Genomic DNA, 20869 nt, shown 5'->3' with positions numbered 1-20869 from the left:
AATCACTTTGCTTCCGAAATAAAATCTCATTTTCCATAAAACCCAGAGGACATGCAAACAGTGAGTAATTTAAAAAAGTTTTCTTTAGAGACAGTTTAAATGAGCAGCTCACCCAAATGTCTTCACACAGGGCTCCTCTCTGAACCAAGCAGAGTTGTTTTAACACATCTGATACATTCAAGTTAATTACAGCACACAGAGTTTAGCTCAGTGAATCAGATTTTAAAATTAAATTCCATCAAACATTTTTAGCCACACTTGCCGTGACTCTAGGGATGGCAATGTCATTTGGTCTGTTGGTCAGCCACTTTGGTCCAGACTTAAGTATCTGAACATCTATTGGATGAATTTCCATTGAAATTGGTACCAACATTCTGTGCCCCAGAGGATGAATTGTAATGTATGACCAAATACCTACAAAAGTAATGACATTCCCATCAACCTCTGCTGCACTTTGTGTTCAGTGCTAATGAGCTGTTAGCATGGTAACGTGCTAAACTAAGATGATGAACATGTTAGCATCGTCATTGTGAGCATGTTAGCATGCTAAATATAGGATATTCAGTACTTCAGATTCAGCTTTCTCTGACTCCACACAAAAAACAGTAAAGAAAAGCAGGGATGAATCTGTTAAACTGTATGTTAAAGGTGAGCAGCAGCATTCAATCTTTCTCAGACGTGTTGAAGTTCAACACTTCATGCTTCAGAGAACCTCTGTCCTCTTCTTTGTGTACAGTATTTATTCTCTGAGCTTGTTTTTTATGTTGATGACACAAATATGCAAAAGCAAACTTGTCAGGTTGAGATTATGTAGTTTTCTCTCCTTATCATTTTATTTCTGTAACTTTGTTTTATTTGTTTTAATTAAAAACTGCTGGCCGTCCTACATCAGTCCTGCATTCTTTTTAAATAAAAAAATGGACTTTGATACAGTGCTGAGGCATTTAACTTCAGTACTTTGTTACTGGTTGAAAAACTGTCAAGTGCTATAAGTTTGTACTGAATGCTTTGTCAGATTCTGAGTCTTGTTTACTTGTTCTTTGATCAGATCGATCATTTCTTCATTTAATCTCAACACATCTACTGTGAGTTTAATGACTTTAATTCAACAACTCTCGTTTAATTTGATTTGATTTTCATTTGATTTTCATATGACCTTAGAAACATAATCTCAGCTGTTCTCATGTCTCGTCAACAGGTCAAACGTGACACTAAAGACCATGAAACTTTGACTTTCACATAACCTCAATAAATCTAGGGAACCCCTAAAGATCCCCATATTATTTGAAAGAGTCTCATAGGGCGTTTTCAAACCTGTAGTTCGTTTGCTCTGGTCCGAATAAGTGGATGAAAACCAGAATGCATCACTAAAACCCTCATGAGAACGTTCACTCTGCTTACTGGTTAGTTGTGTCTGGGGTGGGAGCAAGAACGTAAACACAGGGAGAAGGTTCTGAAGAACGTCCTATGTCCTATGAGAATGCCAAATGCAGTGTACTTCATTGTGCTAGTCCAGGTCAAACCCTTAATTCACCCTCTGGCGAACTGTTGATTTCGCTCATCCACATCTCAGTATGCAAATGACACCTGGCTACCGGAGCTGTTTAGCTCAAACTTGCAAAGTAAGTCTTGTAGTGCGTTTGGATTGAGGTCAGATCACCTTTCCACCACAAACTGGTCAAGAATTCATTTGTGACCATACTGAGACAACTTCCTCTAGAGGGTTCCACAAGAGACCTCATGAGACCACCACGTTAAAGACCTCCACTTGATTTTTAAAGAATATCATGTAACCTCGAGTCTCATGTAACCTCAACAAGTCACATGAGAGTCTCAATCTTGTAAGTGTGAATGGACAAATTGTAAAATGCTTTGGATAAGGATGCTGAATGCAGTCCATTCACTATTAACCATTTACCTTTACACACTCAAGTGACTTCTTGCGCTGCTCAGACACCAAGAGCCCTATTTCTGTGAACCCAGATCACAGTCACATCTACCTGTATTGTAAAGCTGCAGAGCTCCAGGAACCAGCTGATCATGCATGTGTAATTGTGCCTCAAAAAATGCATTACATCATTCCAGATACCTGCTGTCTTCAGATGGCTTTAAAGAGAGTCAATGGGGTAAAGGAAAGGCCGTTAGTATAGACTGCTAGCTGTTATGGATGACAGATGCTGGTAAGAGTCACTCATTAATCTTCACTCATTCTTGCAGGGATTTATACCACCACCACAAAAACTATGGAATGTGTAAAGACGAGCAAAACACGGAAAAAGCAGTTTGTGTGATTTCAGCAAGGTTTATATGTGTGTGCCTTTAAAGATAAAGTGACAAAATGTTACAGAATATAAGTGCACCAAGCTTTTGACTTACTCTGAGCAGGCAAGCAGTGGACAGCACAAGATGCCCTTATTCTTGGCACCAAAATTGCAGTGCACTACTGGACTGACATCCCCACATCCTCTACTGTGCCTCCCCCAGAGATAAGGCTGTAACTCTCAGGAGAGAAGTTCCTTGTGTGGCAGATGCCACTGCACATGTACTGAGGTTCTTTGAGAGATCTATCGCACAAACAAGAGGTTGTGTTATGTAGCACAACAAGCTCAAGCTAGCAAAGCTGTAAACAGAACTGCGTTCCCATGCGTGCGCAGTGGCGTCTGCCTTACAAGGAACTGCTCTCCTGAGAGTTACAATCTCATTGCTGTTAGTCTTTGGAGCCATGCCTAAACAAACCACGGTGATCACTGTCTTCAGAGACAAAGGAACATGTCACCCAGTGCAGCAGTGTTGCTCATTGATATGTTTTTAATAGTTTTTGGACAACAACAGAGGTGTATGGCACAAAGGAATAAGGTATCAGACTTTGGATACATGGACTATACTTACTAAATAGGATGATTCATTGTTGGTTTCGCTCTGTACATGACATTTGTTGACAATAAGAAAAATATAGAAAATCACCAGCAAAATCCTTTAATGGCTTTTATATGACCTCCCTTTTCTTATGTTATCATAATAACTTCCATCTCATGCCCACTAGAGGGCACTTAACTTGCATTAACATGAAGGCATATGTTGACTCATGAATGACATTAAAATGAAGCTGGTGTTTTGACCTGACAATATGTGGACAGTGAGGCAGGTTAATAAGAAGAGCTGCAGAAATTGCAACAGTTGCCAAACATTCAACGAGCTACAGAAACAACAGCTTCTGACCTTTTCCTCCTCTGCAGAAAGCGTTAACTCCCTGACATATTTATAATCAACACAGTAACTTTTTCAGTAAAACACAGCCACTGGTCGAAAATATGTTTCACTCAAAGCCTTGGATGGGTAACACAGATGGGAAACAGCTGGTTTTTATCCTCCTCCTTCTTCTTGTAATTCAGAATCTGCAGACTGTGTTTCTAAGAAGAACTGATGACTGACCTTTGAGCCTTGTTACAGTTCTGGACTGTGTTTTTTTTGTTGTTGGTTTCGGTCTTGATCTCATTACAGGACATCAAACTCCAAGAAACTAAAAGTGAGCTTTGTATTTTAGTAGTTTTGACCACCAAAAATCTTGGTGCAGCTTCAAGATTATCCAAAGAGAAAGAAAGACACTGAGTCAGTCTGACCTGAACAAACTGGTACTGCTGAGGTCATCAGGCGAACAGAGACAGTGGAGGAGCTGGACTGAACTGGAAGCTTTTAACTGGTTTGATCATTTACTGCACACTCAATACTAGGTCAGGTTAGTTAAAATGTGATGAGACACTTTCAGTTCAGGGTGTCACAGCTTGCATCTCTCATGAACCAGTAAATCTTGACAACACCTCACAAACACATGCAGTCTTCTCAGACACACAATGGCAGGGGAATAAAGGAACATGTTTGTGATGAAGAAGAATTTATAGTATCTGGGATATACTGAGGCCTCGAAGCCATGATGAAAATTGTACCTTAGCCTAGGTTTTTCCCCGGCTCATATGTATCTAGACAATAGTTTGTCCCGTTCCTCAAACTCTATATTGAGTGCTTGAAAAAGGTATAACACCCCATGGTTTTTAAATGAACTGTCCAACCCTGCCTTCCTCCAGGCCACAGCTGGTACTTCTTGATGCATTCTGTGGGCTTTGGCAGTTTTTGTTTGTTTTTTTGTTTGTTTGAGAACAAGACGTGCTAACAAATGAGACAATTTTTTTTGTCTTATTCATCAAAAATCTTCTGACTCAGGCTGAACAAGAACAAAACCAAATAAAAGTGACAGAAAGTAATAAAACTAAAATAAAAATACATAAATTCTTCCAGTGGTTCAAACTGGGTTTAGTCTTAAAGTATTTATATTTCTGAATAAAAAACTTCCCCAATAACAACACAATACTGAGAACGAAGTCCAAGTTCCGGTTTTCAACAAAAAGATCAAACTTGACTGTCTTCACTGTGAAGGTTGACAACTCACTCTCCCTGGATGTAGTCAGGTCTGCATGTCACTCCAGAAAGACTGCACTCATTCACAATGAAAAACACATGTTCCAAGCTTTCAATTACCCTTTCACAAAATACACAGTTATTCACATCAAAATTAAATCTCAATATCAAGAATTTGTTTGTTGGGTAAATCTCATTTAATATTTTGAAGTTTACCTCTTTTATCTTAGGAGGAAGTGGAAATTAAATATATCTTTTTCTTGTTTTCTCAACCTTGCCAACTCCAAATTCCCTGAGAACATATTTTTTTCTTACTGGGTTAGGGTAACGTTCCTTGTTGTTACATTTACTGTCAAAAAAGTCTTTCAATGCAAAGCTGCCTCAGTCCAGGAGAGTACAGAATGTTTTCTTTAACCATTGGTCTCAGAGAGATTGGCTTTTATCATTCTGTTATAGTTATTAACAGAACATTGGAGTTGGAATTTCTCACAGAACTCCTCATGCTGAGACAAATTTCCATTATCATCCATAAAATGAGCAACAGCCCAAATCTCTCCCATTCTCTATGTACACAGATTTCCTGCTAAGCAAATATATATCTGTTGTTCCACACTGATGTGTGGAGAATCACATTCACCCCCATCTTCATAGCCATGTCATTCTTCAATATGTGCTGACATTTGTTTCTCCATATGAATTTAAAATTGTCATTATTCATTGATTCAATCATTCTCACTGATATGGGTAAGGAGAAGGATAGGTTAATGAGTCTGGACAAACTATCCATTTTGGATAATAAAACTCTCCCAAATATATCAGATACCAGATATCTCTCTGCAGCCACCTGTTTAGAATTGTGAGCTGCCACATCCTTGATGTGTTCCCCACTTAATCTCAAATCTTAAAGAAAAACTACAGAACTACTGATTCATTATATAGCATTCCAATTACATTTATAAATCTCTCTCCAAATTTAAAGCAATACAGAGTTTTCAGTATGACATGATGTTCAAGAGAATCAATGCTTTATAAAAATTTTAAAGTAAAACAAAACCACTTCCTTCTCACAGCTATAATCAATTTAATCTAATACAAGTCTTGTATTATTATGAATTGACCCTCCTTTCAAAAATCCTGATTGCGTCTCACTAATTTTGGTCAAAATACCTTTCTTCAGCCTAGCAGCAACAGCCCTGGAAAGTACTTTATAATTGGTATAAGCAATGTGATTGGTCTCAAATTATCTAATATTCTTTTATCTTTACCAGATTTAGGAATCAGGGTGATGAAACCTTGTTTCATGCTTGACACCAGTTCTTTCTTCTCTATATACTCCTTTAAAGCTTTGAATAATACATTTCTTACATCCCTTCAAAAGAATGAAAAATGAAAATTGGCAGTGAGCCCATCTGGAGGTTTGGTTGCATGCAGGTTAACAGTCCATGTGGGGAGCAAGAGAGGTCCAGTTTTAATTTGGCTTAATATTTGGTTTAATCAGCTTTTGTGCATCTATCTTTAGAGTGGATAATCATCAACTGTCCACACTAAATTGTCTAAACTTTGACTAAACTAAACTTTGGAACCAGTTTTGACAAGCTCCAAAAAACACAACTGTTCAACCTACCATCTTGCGTGGCCCCTGGCTTTAGCAGGTCATTGGAACGATGGAAACTGTTACGGTGTATTGCAGTAAAGTTCACAGTAAGGAGGCACTGTGGGACCTTTATCGGTCAGGATTACCAGCAGTGGCAAAAAATACTGGGGTAAGTGTCACATTTTAACTCAGATGTTACGTCAGTATTTTGACTCTTCAAGCTTGGCAACTATCTTTTATATAATAATAACATCTTTGCACTTATCAAAACAAAGTTACAAAGTGCTTCACATAAAAAACAAATAAAAATACAGCAATAACAGAATAAAAGCAATATTAAAATTAAAATATTAAAACCCATACAACAGAATAAAACTAGAATTAGGTGAAATCAGGGAAGGTGGTGCGATAACAGTACATTTTTTTAAAAAAAGAATCCAGCCTGCCTTATTTCCTCAGGCAGGGAGTTCCAGAGCCTCAGGACTCTTATTTCAAAAAACTCTGTCCCCCTCAGTCCTACACCAAGAGTCTGGACAGATAGAGGCCCCTGCCTGAGGATCTCAAAGTGCAAGCAGGGTCATAAGGGGATAAAAGATCTGACTAGTGGGGCTGGATGGTGAGCATTGAAAGTGAGGTTGTGTGTGAGGGCACCCAGTTCAAGAGGAGGCAGCCTACATTGGAGTTCATTCAAAGGTCAGTGTTGAACTCTCACAACTTCTGAACATGCCTTTTACATATGTAGATGTTGACTCCTGTAAGAATATATGGTGGCAGGAAAACTCCCAATCCAAAAACGTGATTGCATACATCGTAAAGCTGAAAAACCTGCACTGAATGTTGTGTATGTGTTTCCTGACACTTTTCAGGCGCTTCACAGGCATTAAACCCTGAGAGAGGGACAAAAACGCCAAAAGGGAAAGTGACATCTAAAACCACAGGGCTACTTGTACAGAAGAAACGGGTCGCAGTGAACCTGCATGCCTCCACTACTCTGCAAACTGATGGAATTTCTAAAATGGTAAGAAGAAGCATATATATATATATATATACACACACACACACATACACACACATACACACAGACTTATCATTAGTCAAGAAATAATATTAAAAAGACAAACAACAAAAAACAGTATCTGTATCCCTTTATCTCTCTCTCTGTTATTGTCATGGGTATTTATTGGGTGATTTTAATATATTGTCCTTTTTCTTCTTTTTAATATTTCTAGCTACTCCTTGGACCTTCTGATCAAGATCTGGACCTGAAGTACTCTCCATTTCATCCTTTTCTTGTTCATAAGTTTAACAGAGACTCACTTGGGGTCGTGTTGTTGGCTTTTGCCATGTTGGCTTTTTGTATTGTTTAATGACCATGTTGGTCAATATGTGAAGTTTTTAAAAAATCATGTACAAAATGAACTTTGTATTGTTTTTAGGACTGTATTCTCAAATCGTACCTCAGTAGCAGTGAACCAGGCCTTTATGTGAACTTATTTTAGAGATATGTCTTTATGTATCTTATCAGCTGTTTGGTTACAAGTAATTTCAACCCACTCAGTGTTTTTGTTTTTGCTTTACCTGACTTACTGAGACCATTTTTTGAATATTGACTTTTATATGGGAATATACATTTTTAAAAGATCCTTTATGCACTTGAAGGACTTTGTAAGACCATTTTGAACAGTTGTGAATTACAAATTGCAAATGATTTGCTAATATGCTGTATGTTAAGTAATATATATAAATTCTGCTATGAAGTAATAGCAGAATTTACTTACATGCATTAAACAACGTAGATGGCAAACTTATAATGCCAGTAAGTAACTGTTGATTAACTGTTAAACTAGCTGAATATACTGGATATACAGTATTTCACATATTTCCTTCTAATACAGCAAATTCACACAATTGGATAATTTACTGTAGAAATTACAGCATTATACTGGAAAATGTGCATATGATAAGTTACTGTGTTATTTAAAAATGCAGCATTTCCCTGTATTCTCTAATTACAGTAAATAACGGTAATTGAATTACAGTAAGATTGCTGTAAAAATTACAGTTACTGGCTGGCAACCCAGCTGCCAGTATTTTACTATACATTTTACAGTTTTTTTTCTTACAGTGTACTGTGAGTCTCCTTACAAATCAAAACAAGCTGGTAAGTTAAGGCTTTATTGATCATTACATTACATTACAGCAGCACAAGACAAAGAGCAGAGAGGAAGGAACAGAATACAGAAGTTAATACTCTACAGATAACAACTGAATTGAGGTGAGAAAGCCATTTACAGTATAACCTGAAAGCAGTTTAGGTAAATGTGCAAAATGCAGTTTCCTGATATTCCAGATCAAAGTAACAGAGTAGATCCAGTACATTTGAAATATATATTTATGTGTACTTTTTAATTTATTCATGATAAATATAATCAAGCACACTGTAAATACAATATAAATAAAATAATGAATGAATATAAATGAATATAATGTGGTATAAATATATAAAAATATGACATAACAGTACAATATGTATACATACAATATTCACATGTATGTGAAATTTTCATGTGATTCCTGGATAATTTCACATGATAAATAAAGATGTTATTATTATATAAAAGATAGTTGCCAAGCTTGAAGAGTCAAAAATACTGACGTAACATCTGAGTTAAAATGTGACATTTACCTCGGTATATCTTGCCACTGCTGGTAATCCTGACCAATAAATCATCCCACAGCGCCTCCTTAATGTGAACTCTACTGCAGTGAAATTGTGGTTTTTACCAGTGATGACATACATGCACTTTTTTGGTAATATACTATTATTTAGTATATATATATATATTAAAACGATAGGAGAAATATGTACTTTTTGAAATTTAAATAAACTCACAGGGAATGAAAGAGAAAGGTTAAATTCTCCTGCATTAAAAGTATAGAAGATATTAAAATGTTCCTGTTAATCAGTAATCCGAGAGTGATTTTCATGGATACATTTTATTTCACATAGTTTTCAAAACCAGCCTTGTTTTTAATCCGAGTGTATGTCTTTCAAAATGGACACAATGTTTCTTTGTGCATAGCTCTCTCTCTCTCTCTCTCTCTCTCTCTCTCTCTCTCTCTCTCTGATATGAGGTAACTTTTTTTTAACATGAGGAGTTTTGATAAGTAGTTTCAATGAGAACTTCGACTTCAGAGAGGAGGAGGAGAGTGACAGGGGCAGGAGGATGAGAGGGGGAGGAAGAGGGGTGGAGTTCTTTTTCCTTGCCTGGATAAAGGTGTGAAGCCACAGAGATCCTGCAGAGAGCCAACACTGCTGCAACAGGAGCATTAATAGTGTTTGTTTTCAGAGACACATAATATTTGTACTTATTGTAGTAAATAGAACTGATAGTGTAATAATCAGAGTGTTTGTAGTCATTTTTGTAATATTACTTATATCTTCACTTATATATATTTTGTAGTAATATTTTTAAATATAGTATTGAAAGTAATTTGAAGATAGATTTGTGCTATAATAGTCAGCCTACTTGTCATAGTTGCTTCAGTAGCTATAGTAGTCACAGTAATAACTGTTGGTGTAAAGTAATATACAACAAAACAGAATAAATAGATTTCAAGTAGAGTCCAGTAAAATGCAGGACTATGAGGAGTCAGTGTCATTCCTGGGGACCTGGGGCCCGTACCAGAGGAGAGTCTTCTTCCTGCTCTGTCTCACCTCCGTTCCATGCGGATACAACCTCCTGTCTGTCATCTTCCTGGTGGCTACCCCCTCCCATCACTGCCACATCCCTATCCACAGCAACCTGAGCCAGGATTGGATCCAAGCCAGCATCCCAGTACAGGTCAGAACCAGCTGCATCTCTTTGGAACTTAAACCCCACTGAACACTACCTGATAGATAGTGAAGCTTTTAGCAGCTTAAGAGCCAGATATTTTTCTCAGGGGTTGGTGATGACCAAACCAGAGCTTAAAAGAGAGTGAATATTAAATATCGCATGCATGCAAAGTACAGAAAAGCATGTGATCTGCTTTCTTTGAAGAAAATTATGGATTATAAAGCAACCTTATTTTTAATATCCATTCTATCTACACAGAGTTGGATAGTCATGGTGAAATCTGTCATTGATAGAAAATCAAATTTTGGAAACCATTTGACAACAAACTTCACTTCTGTACAGACCTGCTGACCACTTATGTTAAATATTCAAATACGTGATCAATAATCTATGAAAACTGATGCCTGCATGCATGTTCAAATAATGCTGATGCAAGATTTTTTTTTCTTTTCTGTGAAATCTACATGAAGGACTTGATAGGTTTTAAGTAGAGGTACAATACGTGGATGCCCCCTGACCCCCCCTATTGTTTGCAGCTGCAGTCGAACTTTTGACTTCTTGTTTTATAAGAGTTATATAACTTCAAATTGAAAAGGTCAGTTCACCGAAATCTGAAGCAAAAAATTCAAGTCACGCCCCCAGTGGAATCTGGCCATGCAGATATTTTTAGGTTTTTTCAGCTCTCCCCTTGGGGATCAATAAAGTCTCATCTTATACTCACTTTTGCCCAAGTTTTGTGATCACCACCACCTGAACTCTCACCCACATCCCAATACAAGGGATGTGAATGTAATTTTGTTTGTGGCGCACACAGCATTGAAAAATTATACTGTTGACAAGGTTAAGGAGTAATTTTGGTTAGTTAGTTATTTTAATGTACAAACTACCTTGGTTGAGAAAAGAGTGCATTGTTTGATCAGACTCCCATGTCACACAGGACATTCATAGTAAAAATTTGTCAGATTTTTCCCCTTTAAATCCAGGTGAGTGCTGAGGCATACCACAGCTGAGTCCCAAGGATTTCAAATAATTGGAAATGCGGTCAGCTAATAATTTACTGTATAGCCATGTACTGGATCCAGGCTATGATCCTTGTGCTGGTTAGAACTGGTCTAGTTTGAACTGATGTGGTCTACCTCCCCAGGCTGCCATTGCAAGGCAGGTTAGAAATAATGATGATGTTTCCTGTTTCCTGTGAAGCTTGTGGCCGGGAGGCCGGAGAAGAGCAGCTGTAGCCGGTATGAGCTGGACCAGGTCCAGAACTTGTCTGCATTGGGTATCACACCCAGCTTGGACCATATCCAAAACCTGACTGCACTGGGTTCAAATCCAGATGTCCTTCTCTCCAGCCTGAAGCAGGAGGGCTGTAAAGATGGATGGACCCACAGTACTGAGCACTACCAGTCTACTGTAGTTACTGAGGTACTGAACTACTGCTGCTACTATTGTTATGCAATTTACTATTAATATATATATATATATATATATATATATATATATATATATATATATATACATGTGTGTGTGTGTGTATATATATATACCGTATGTATATTTATTTATTTTTATTTATTTTTTTATTTTTTTACTATACTATATTCAATATCAGTGACCTTCCCTCCACTGCCCACTTTGCATAACTGTTTAGACTCCCGCATGTTATATAAGGATCCAGACTGGTCAGAACAGCTTTCATCTGTAAAACGCTGGGAGGTCGTGACCTCTCTCAGTGACCACCAATCATTGACTTGCCTCAAATGACTGTCAGGAAGCTGCCATGAGAAACTGGAAATGACTGGATTGGTGTATCCTGCATTATGTCATCTGTCTGTGTGGTGTAATGCCACTGCTTCTGCAGCATAACACTGCAGTGGCTAAACTTCTCAGTTTAATTTTACTTAAAATAGATTTTTAATTAATTTTGGTTCAGAAAATTATGGTGTGTGTTCTGCACTGCCAAATACTGTATGATAACAAAAGTTGCAATAATCTCCTCAGTAAAGGAGCAATTAGGAGTCATCAATTTATGCTCATGAATGCAAATGAAAACAGAATGTTTAGTGAATCCAGATTGGACATTTAGACAGATTATTTGTATGTGCAAATACAAAGAAGTCCTTCATTGTATTGTATTTCAATTTCTGTTGTGGCAGAAAAAATTATTTTAGTCCCCCTCCACTCAAAAATGTGTTTTTTTTCTTGTGACTTCAGTTTGACATTTGAGCTTCAGTGTGCAGAATGACATAGTGTTTTGACACTAGAAGGCTGTTTTCATATTCATCTTCTTAAAGCGGAAAGTGTGCTCACCTTAAACCTGAGTGTAAGCATGATTTGTGACATCACAACTAGTTTGGAGCCAACTGTGATCCGCTATGCTATTTACATAAGTGTGATGTGAAAACTTGAAGCCTCCAGTGCACATACACTGAGAACGAACCTCTCAGTGAAGTAGCAGATACCTTGTGTCCAGCAGTTAAACATCATGGAGTCCGTCTGGGATTACATGAAGAGACAGAAGCAACTGAGACGCCTAAATCCACAGAAAAACTGTACCAAGGAGAACTGGTGCTGATTTAAAGACAAAGTGTACTCACACCAAATATTGTTTTCATTTAGGTTTTTTCTGTTTACTGAACTTTGTTTAGTTAATTGCTAAGTTAATTGATGAATAAAAACTATTTAAAGCATTATTTTTGAAAGGATCCTCACTTTACTTTTAGTGCCTAAAACTTTTGCACAGTCCTGTATGTGTTGTATTATTCCACATTGCATTTCTATGTCAGCTGTTTTATCCAGTTTATAGTTTGATATCTGCTACAGTACCTTGTGTCTCTTGTCTTCCAGTTTAACCTGGTGTGCAGCGACCAATGGAAACAGCCCCTCACCTCTCTCATGTACTTCCTGGGAGGACTGTGCGGATGCTTCTTCTCTGGACAGATCTCTGACCGGTACTTTTCAGTTTCAGTTCAAACTGTCTCCCATGCTTACCTCAGCTTCTACACAGTCAGTAGAGGTACAACATTTTGCCATAACATATCTTACTAATTAGCTGTGAGCTAACCAAGCATTGACCAAAGAGATGAGAGTCTGCCACTCTTCATGGAGAAAGGAACTGTTGGGCAACATTGTTATGAGGTTATATATGCTGAAAGGTTTTTATATTAATCCTAAAATCTAGAGACCTATACCATGTAACTACCATGTACTTTTGAAATCGTTTGAGCTTTCATGGTCTACCATTGACTTGGATGACCATCATGCTAACTGCCAACAATATTTTCCTACTTGAGTGTCTCTCTTCTTTTACATTAACGTCTGAACAGAAGACCATGTTGCTGATGTGCTTGACACCGCTCTCTTGTATTTTTACTTCAGGTTTGGCAGGAAGCCTGTTCTCTTTGGTGCCATCATCGCGCTTAGTATCTTCAGCAGCGCAGTGGCCTTTGCTCCTTCCTGGCCTGTCTTCACCGTGCTCTTCTTCATGCTGGGCCTTGGTCAAATTGCTGGCTATATAGTTGTGTTTGTTCTGGGTATGTGTTTTTCATTTTTATTAAACTGTGACCTTTGACTTTTGTCCTCCTCTAGACTGGTTGCATGCTTTTATCATTGTTCAGTTGTTGATCTCAATGGAATCTCATTGATGGACAGAATGACTCCATGTCCACAAAAATGAGGACACATTTGAAACCTTGAGACCTTATATACATACAAAGCCAGTGCCTTCAAGCAATTCAAGAACTTTTCAATAACGCGGACAAATGATTGTCGGCTTGGCAAGCTTTCACAAACATGGTTGATTTATTTTCTACTTACGAAGACATCATTATTTTATACTTATGCAGAAACAGAAATACATTGATTGTACTTCTTGTAAACCCTTTTTTTCTACAGGGTCAGAGATCCTGATTGGTTCGACCAGAGTCCTCTTCTCCAACCTGTGCTTGCCATCTTTCTATGTGTTTGGTATGATGCTGCTGCCTGGCACCGCCAGCCTGGTCAGAAGCTGGAGACATCTGTCACTGATCATGGCCGTGCCTGGCCTGGCTTGTTTACCCCTCTGGTGGTAAGATGACATGATTACACTAGGGGAGGATATATCTGCATATCTTATGAACTATTCGATTAATTATTTGCAGGTGATACTGTCATAGTTAGACTTTTAGGAAAGTATGAAATATGTCAGGATCCACTTGGTGACGAATTTGCCTAACTGTAGAACGCAAAAGAATCCTTCAAACCCTTTCTTTCATATGAATTGGAGCACTCATTTGGGATGCAAAGGGCTCCGAAAAAAACATGCAGGGTCATCTGGTAAAGAAGTTGAACCTGGTGCAATTTTTGCCACAACACAGTGCAACATCATCCAGATCAAAAATGTGCACATTCCAGGAAGATTATTTTTTACCGTGAACACCATATTTGAGCTTTGCCATGTAATTGTTGCCATGGAAGATAAAATAACTGCCATTGTGATAACTTCCCAAAATTCTAAAATGTCTCAAACTGTCAAAACTGTCTCATAGTACCATAAACTGCTACACAGTGTTTTGGTGTTTGATAAGCTTTCAAACTGGTATTTCCCATCCACACAGGAGCACAGCCCCTCGTCCACTTTGTAACACCCTACTCAAGGAATGCCCTGCTGCCTGATTTAAGTGCAACTTTATACCCTGTTTTCACTTGAACATGCCTGCTGCACATACTCAAAAATGCACTCAAGCCCAAGTACCAGGCACAAGGTTGGTGCCTTGTACTTTGGGCACAAATGGTAATGGTAGATAGACTGCATTTATATAATGCCTTCTACTTGTTCCTACCATAGAGGAATGAGGAAGAGTCTGTATAACACACAGATGGATGAACCAGGATGATCTACTATATAGTCTTTGCTGAATTTCTCCCCAAACCTATTCATCTAATAAATTATAGAGGATCTATAGTACCAGTCAAAAGTGTGGACACACTTCAAGTGAATGGGAAGGTGTGTCCAAACTTTTAACTAGTACTGTCTGTTTGTTTGTCCACCAGGCTGCTTCCAGAGTCCCCTCGTTGGTTGGTGTCTCGTGGCCGTTTGCAGGAAGCAGAACTTTTGTTGAGGTTGGCAGCTCTGGAGAACCGAGTGGACGCTCCAAATGTGATCTTCCTCCCCACCAACGTAAGAACCTCTTATCCTTGACATGTCCCACACAATAAAGAACAGTGGCCATTGTAGTTTCTGTCTCTCTACAGACTGAAAAAACAGCTAGCCAGAAGTCTGAGTCCCTCAGCTTCCTGGACCTACTGAGGACCTCAAACATTCGACATATCACGCTCAAGCTGTGGCTTATCTGGTGAGTTAAAGCACTTGGAATTCAGGAACTTTTCCCTCTTTTTTCCTTGCTAGCAATAGCAAGCCTTGTTCTTTTGCTGTTGCAGGTTTTCTATAAGTGTCAGCTACTTTGGATTGTCATTCAACATGTCTGGTCTCTATGGCAACCCCTTCTTGAACTACTTCCTGGTATCGGCTGTTGAGCTCCCAGCGTATGTTGCCAGCTGGCTGGCGGCACGCAGTCTTCCTCGCCGCCTGTCGTTCACCAGCTTCACCCTGCTGGGGGCGCTAGCGTTACTTCTCATCCAGATCACTCTGCACAGTGAGTAAGACCAGCACAATCTAGCTCTACTCCTCCTCTGCTCTCTTTCCTAGTTAATATACACTCACCGCCCACTTTATTAGGAACACCTGTGCAATCTAACACAATCCAATACAACAGCTCTGCCATAAATTCTACATTTATGAAGCTTATACATTTTCAGTTTTTGTTGACATTGTCAGAGAGGTGATAATTCTACTTTACGTTTATCATTGAGGTTGTAGTGGGTGGTGGTGGTGTACTGGAGTGCATTCTATTGAAAAGTGTTCCTAATATTTTGACCCCTCATGTATGTTAATGGAGTGGACACATCAAAATGTCCGTTGTGAAAAAGGCCTTTGCTTCAACACACTAAAAATTACATGATCACCACATAGAAAGCCTCGAAACATCACACTCACATCAGAGAGGTGTTGCACTGGTTCTGAATACGGGATGTGTTTGTCAGTTTTGCCACAGCTGTTGACTGTTGAAAGGTGGTCAGTTTTTATATGTAGCCTTTATTGGACAAAATATCAACAATGAAAGCTATAAGACCATTTACTGATTCACTGTTTTATCACTAGCTCACAGTCCTCTTCTTCCTGCAGGTAATCCAGCTGTGACCCTGTCCCTGGTGCTGGTGGGTAAATTTGGTATTCTGGCAGGCACCGGGGTGCTGTACATGTACACTGGTGAGCTTTCTCCCACATCCATCAGGAACACAGCAATGTCGTCCTGTGCTATGTTCTCCAGAGTGGGCTCCTCTGTTTCCCCTTACCTGCTGCAGCTGGGTGAGAACTTTCACTTCATACATCATACTGTGAACATAGTATAGTATAACAACTTCAATCTAACACACTTTAACCTTCAGTAGGATTTGTTTGAACCAGTTTGATCAGTGTAAAGTTCTTATATTACAATTGAATCTTATATTTTTTAATAACTGTTTTGGTCTGCAGAGAATCAGTATATGTGCTGTTGTAGCAGTGACACCAATGTCAGCTGTAGTAGTTCTAGTAGCAGCAATAGCAGCAGCAGTAGTAGTCTTAGTAGTAGTTGTAGTAGTAGTCGTAGCATGCTATGCAGCATCAGTAATGTCATACTGTGTCATCATGTTTCTGTGAGGTTGCTTTTGTGATACAGCCAGTTCTTGCTTCTAGGGTCAGTTCACCAAATTTACAAAATTATATATTCCCTCAGTTGTAACAGACCATACAGATTGATTTCTTTTGGACAATACCATAGCAAAGAAATGGTCCCTAAAACTGTTGACTGAAGTGAAGTCAGAAATCATCTGAAAACATAGATAAGCAATACCAAAACTATTTGCATGGATAGACACCAATTATGGTGAGTGAAAAAATATGTTTTTTTGTCATTTGGGTGAACTGACTCTTTAAATGCTCATTAAGTTCTGTATTGGACAAATCTTGAAACTATGACTTACTGGTCTGAGCATGGTCTGTTCTGGTTTTGTCCTCAGCTGTGTTCTATCAGTTCCTGCCATGGATCGTTGTGGGCAGTCTGTCACTGCTCAGTGTTCTACTCTGCATCCTCCTCCCAGAGACCTTCAGACAGCCGCTACCCGACACCATCCAGCAGCTGGCGCTCTCACAGCGGTCAGTCTGTCATATTACACTGTTCGCTGGGTGTGTCTGGGGGGGCTTATTCTCTTTTCCAGAGGCAAGATTTAGACTGCCTTAGTTCATTCATACTTTTATATAAGAGCCTTATTTTACTGTTTTATGCTCTTAGCCATATTGGAACTGTATTAAATGGCTTAAAATCCCCACGCCTAAAAGAAAAAAGACATTAGAGTAAAAGACAAACAGAGCAGACATAAGAACAGAGAAAGCACCTGTCACCAAATAACCAACAAGTACAGAGAAAAATAAATATATATTATATGTATGAAAATATACCAAAATATACAACATATACAACAAAAAATGCATTTAAAAATATGGAGCAAGATTTGTGCAGTCACAAAAAACTACAAAAAAACACTAGGATGTATAATAGGATGTAAAGATTGTGTGAGCGCAACCTAAATAATGCTCTCCTCATGTGGCTTCCAGGTTCAGGTGGCCATGGGACTCCACTCCTCCTCCAAAGGATGATGGGAAATCAGCTAAAGACCAGACTACTGCACCTGAGATCATCTGCACGACTCACCTATAAGACTCTTTGACACTCAAAAGAATGAAAAAATGGAATTATAGACAACACTGAGACTGACAAAAACAACAAAACCATTTTATGTTTCATAAATTATGTTTTGTTGTTTCGTCAAGATGATGTTGTTGCTTCCTGTGTCCACCAGGTGACGACGTGTGAACACTGAAAGAGGACCCGCAGAGCCTCTAGTGATGCATTCACTGACACCTTAGTGACAATAACAACAGTTTATTGTCTTTCCATTCAGCAGGGTCAGAGTTCTGAGCAGCAATGAGACAGTAAGCAAAACTATTGCAAAGCTTCACTGAAAATTAAGACTTACAGAATGACTATAACTCAGTAGTTAAAATAATTAAAATCAAAGGAAAAGTGAAGTTGGCAGAACCTTTTTAAAGGGCATATTTCAAATCACACAGCACTTTACTTCATTTGCTGTAGATCTAGTTTACTGTGTTCCTGCTCATGGATTGGAATGCTGATGCATTTGAGACAAAGAACATGACACAAATGTAGTGATCAGTTTCAGCATGAAAAGCATGAAAGTGGACAGATATGTGAATCATAAACATGAAGTGATGGTGAACATGAAAGTTAATTTGAGTGTGTGAATCCTGCACAGACTCCAGAGGTTAAACTTAATGTTGCTCCTGTAGCAGCGGCAGTAGTAGCACTACATCAGAACTGAAATGGTGATGTAATCTTAAATTTTTTAGTTGTGTTTATACAGAATGTATTGTTTGTTTTTGACCAGTATGATGAATAAGGAAGTGTATATATCTGATGTCATGGATGAATTAATAAATCACAATTGACAATACAAAGCAGTAACAAAACCTCTATGTTCATTATTTGAGTACATATTGTTCACTGACATACATCATAATCAATATTAAAATTAAAATTAAATTATTATTTTTTGATAAGAATAATAAGAATTCTGTTTATAATTATTAAATCTATTCCAATATTTCTATTTATTAAATCTACCTAGCTTTGTCGTTATATATTATGTCGTTATTTATTATTTGAACATAAATCTGATACTGAACGTAAAGTTTGGCCGTTCCTGAGGGTACTTAAACCTATCAGTGGTTTAAACTGGAAGGGGCGTGGCCTCACTGCCTGTGGCCCCTCCCCGGATACACAGCCCCAGATTTATGAAGCCGCACCAGTTTCACCAGGTCATTAAAATAAAGTCATTGAAAATATAGTTTTTCACAAAAAACTAAATGAAAATGCTTCAGTGCAATTCTGTAAATATTACAGAAAACATGAGCTACAAATCCTGGATAATGTCTGTCAAGATATTTGGGGAAAATAACAGTTTCTGTATATTTTCAGTTTTTGTGCATCACTCTTAAGAATAGATTCATTTTTCTTCACTGGTCCAAAATCCAACATTAGTTTGTGGTGAGTTAATTATTTGCACATTTGTTTAGTAATACTGTATGCACCACTAAAGCACAAAACTGTAATGTAAAATTTTCATGGCAATCCACCCAATAGTTGTCCAGACATTTCACGAAAAACTACAACAAATATCAACCTGTTGGGGCACAGCCAGGAGCTTCAGTCACAAAGACTGCTCAACTGGCTAATGTTTCAATAGGAACAGTGACTAAAGTGACATCTGCATGTAGATCTATGGGAAAGACATCAGTAAGAAGAGTCAGAAGTTGTGGTTGACAGCGCACATTTAATGACCGTGAAGCTTGTGCAGTAGTGCGATATGATAGGGAAAAAAGAAGAGCAACTCTTCCTCAGATGACTGAGAACGTCAATGCAGGACGTTATCAGACTGTCAGCAAGTACAGTCTGTCAACAATTACGCAGAGAGGGATATTATAGTAGACCTGCAGTGCATAAACCCCTCATTACAAAGAGGGTAATGATGAACATTTGAGAGTTCAGTGGTGCAAAAACCATAGGCACTGGTCTACAGAGATGTGGAAAAAAGTGATATGGTCAGATGAGTCATCGTTCACCATATTCTCAACAAGTGGGCAAGTGCATGTGTAGCGTTCACCAAGAGAACAGTACAGGTCTGAATGCTTGACCCCTACAGTGAGGGGATCTGGTGGCTCTGTTATGCTGTGGCATGGTTTGGGTCCACTTGTCCCCTTCGAGGGAAGAGTCACTGCAAATCAATACAAAGTTGTTGTGAGTGATCACCTTTATCCTATGATGAAATATTTCTATCCTGATGGGAGTGATCTCTTCCAGGATGACAATGCCCCCATCCGTAGGACATGAGGGGTCACTGAATGGTTTGATCAGTATGAAAATGATGTGAATCATATGCTACGGCCTTCACAGTCACCAGATCTCAACCCAATTAAACACCTATGGGAGATTTTTGACCGATGTGTTAGACAGTCACCATCATCAAAACACCAGATGAGGGAATATCTTTTTGAAGAATGGTGTTCATCCCTCCAGTAGAGTTCCAGAGACTGTAGAATCAATGCCAAGGCACACTGAAGCTGTTCTGGCGGCATGTGATGGCCCAACACCTTACTAAGAGACTTTATGTTGGTTTTTACTTTAATTTGTATGTCTATGCAGTCTGTTATAAGCCCGCTTCTGCTTCTGATGACAGAATACAACAGTATTCAGCACACAGATTCACATAATAGCAATGGTAGAAAGTAACTAAGTACAATTTTTAGGTACTTGTACTTCACTTATTTCCATGTGATGCTACTTTATACTTCCACTTCACTACAAGTCAGAGGGAAATATTGTACTTTCTACTCCACTACATTTATTTGACAGCTTTAGTTACTTTTCAGATGAAGATTTGACACAATGGATAATATAACAAGCTTTTAAAATACAACACATTGTTAAAGATGAAACCAGTGGTTTCCAACCTTTTTGGCTTTTGACATCTTACAAAAAGCAGTGTGTAGTCGGGGTCACATTTCACATGTCTATGAGTTGTTAACAGCTCCACCAAATAGTGATTTTTCCCTCTAAACTTCTCACATGCTTTCATTTCAATAAATGTTCAAATGATCCAATATTTCAGCAAAAATCAAAGATTAGAGAAAAAGTCCAAAAACTGAAAACAGATTTGTGTATCAGAACTTTGTTTTTTCTTCTTTCCTCTCCCATTAATCATCTCACCACCCCTCAGATTTATCTGCTGACCCTTTGGAGGGGCCCGACCGCTAGGTTGGGAACCACTGGACTAAACTAGCTAACTGTATATAAAGTAGTGTAAACTAGCT

At 38.4% G+C, this 20869-nt stretch overlaps 1 protein-coding gene across 1 annotated transcript; it reads left to right on the top strand.

Moving 5' to 3' along the window:
• Window positions 1–9300: 9300 nt before the first annotated feature.
• On the top strand, window positions 9301–18455 carry LOC121906979 (solute carrier family 22 member 4-like). Its single transcript, XM_042426255.1, has 11 exons — window positions 9301–9852; window positions 11047–11268; window positions 12691–12794; window positions 13222–13376; window positions 13738–13909; window positions 14875–15001; window positions 15076–15176; window positions 15262–15476; window positions 16067–16249; window positions 16942–17077; window positions 17537–18455. Exons 1-11 carry the CDS (start codon window positions 9643–9645, stop codon window positions 17637–17639), a joined length of 1728 nt encoding a protein of 575 aa, XP_042282189.1. The 5' UTR covers window positions 9301–9642; the 3' UTR covers window positions 17640–18455.
• The last annotated feature ends 2414 nt before the right edge of the window (window positions 18456–20869 follow it).

The sequence above is a fragment of the Thunnus maccoyii genome, chromosome 11 (genome assembly GCF_910596095.1).
Source record: "Thunnus maccoyii chromosome 11, fThuMac1.1, whole genome shotgun sequence".
Classification (NCBI taxonomy): domain Eukaryota; kingdom Metazoa; phylum Chordata; class Actinopteri; order Scombriformes; family Scombridae; genus Thunnus; species Thunnus maccoyii.
The sequence above is the reverse complement of the archived record's forward strand: the minus strand, read 5'-3'. Positions and strand labels throughout refer to the sequence as shown.

Coding starts and splice junctions, on each gene's coding strand:
- LOC121906979 (XM_042426255.1), top strand. CDS start 9,643: ATGCAGGACTATGAGGAGTCAGTGTCATTCCTGGGGACCTGGGGCCCG. Junction 13,377..13,737: donor TATAGTTGTGTTTGTTCTGG/GTATGTGTTTTT, acceptor TTTTTTCTACAG/GGTCAGAGATCCTGATTGGT. Junction 17,078..17,536: donor CAGCTGGCGCTCTCACAGCG/GTCAGTCTGTCA, acceptor TGTGGCTTCCAG/GTTCAGGTGGCCATGGGACT.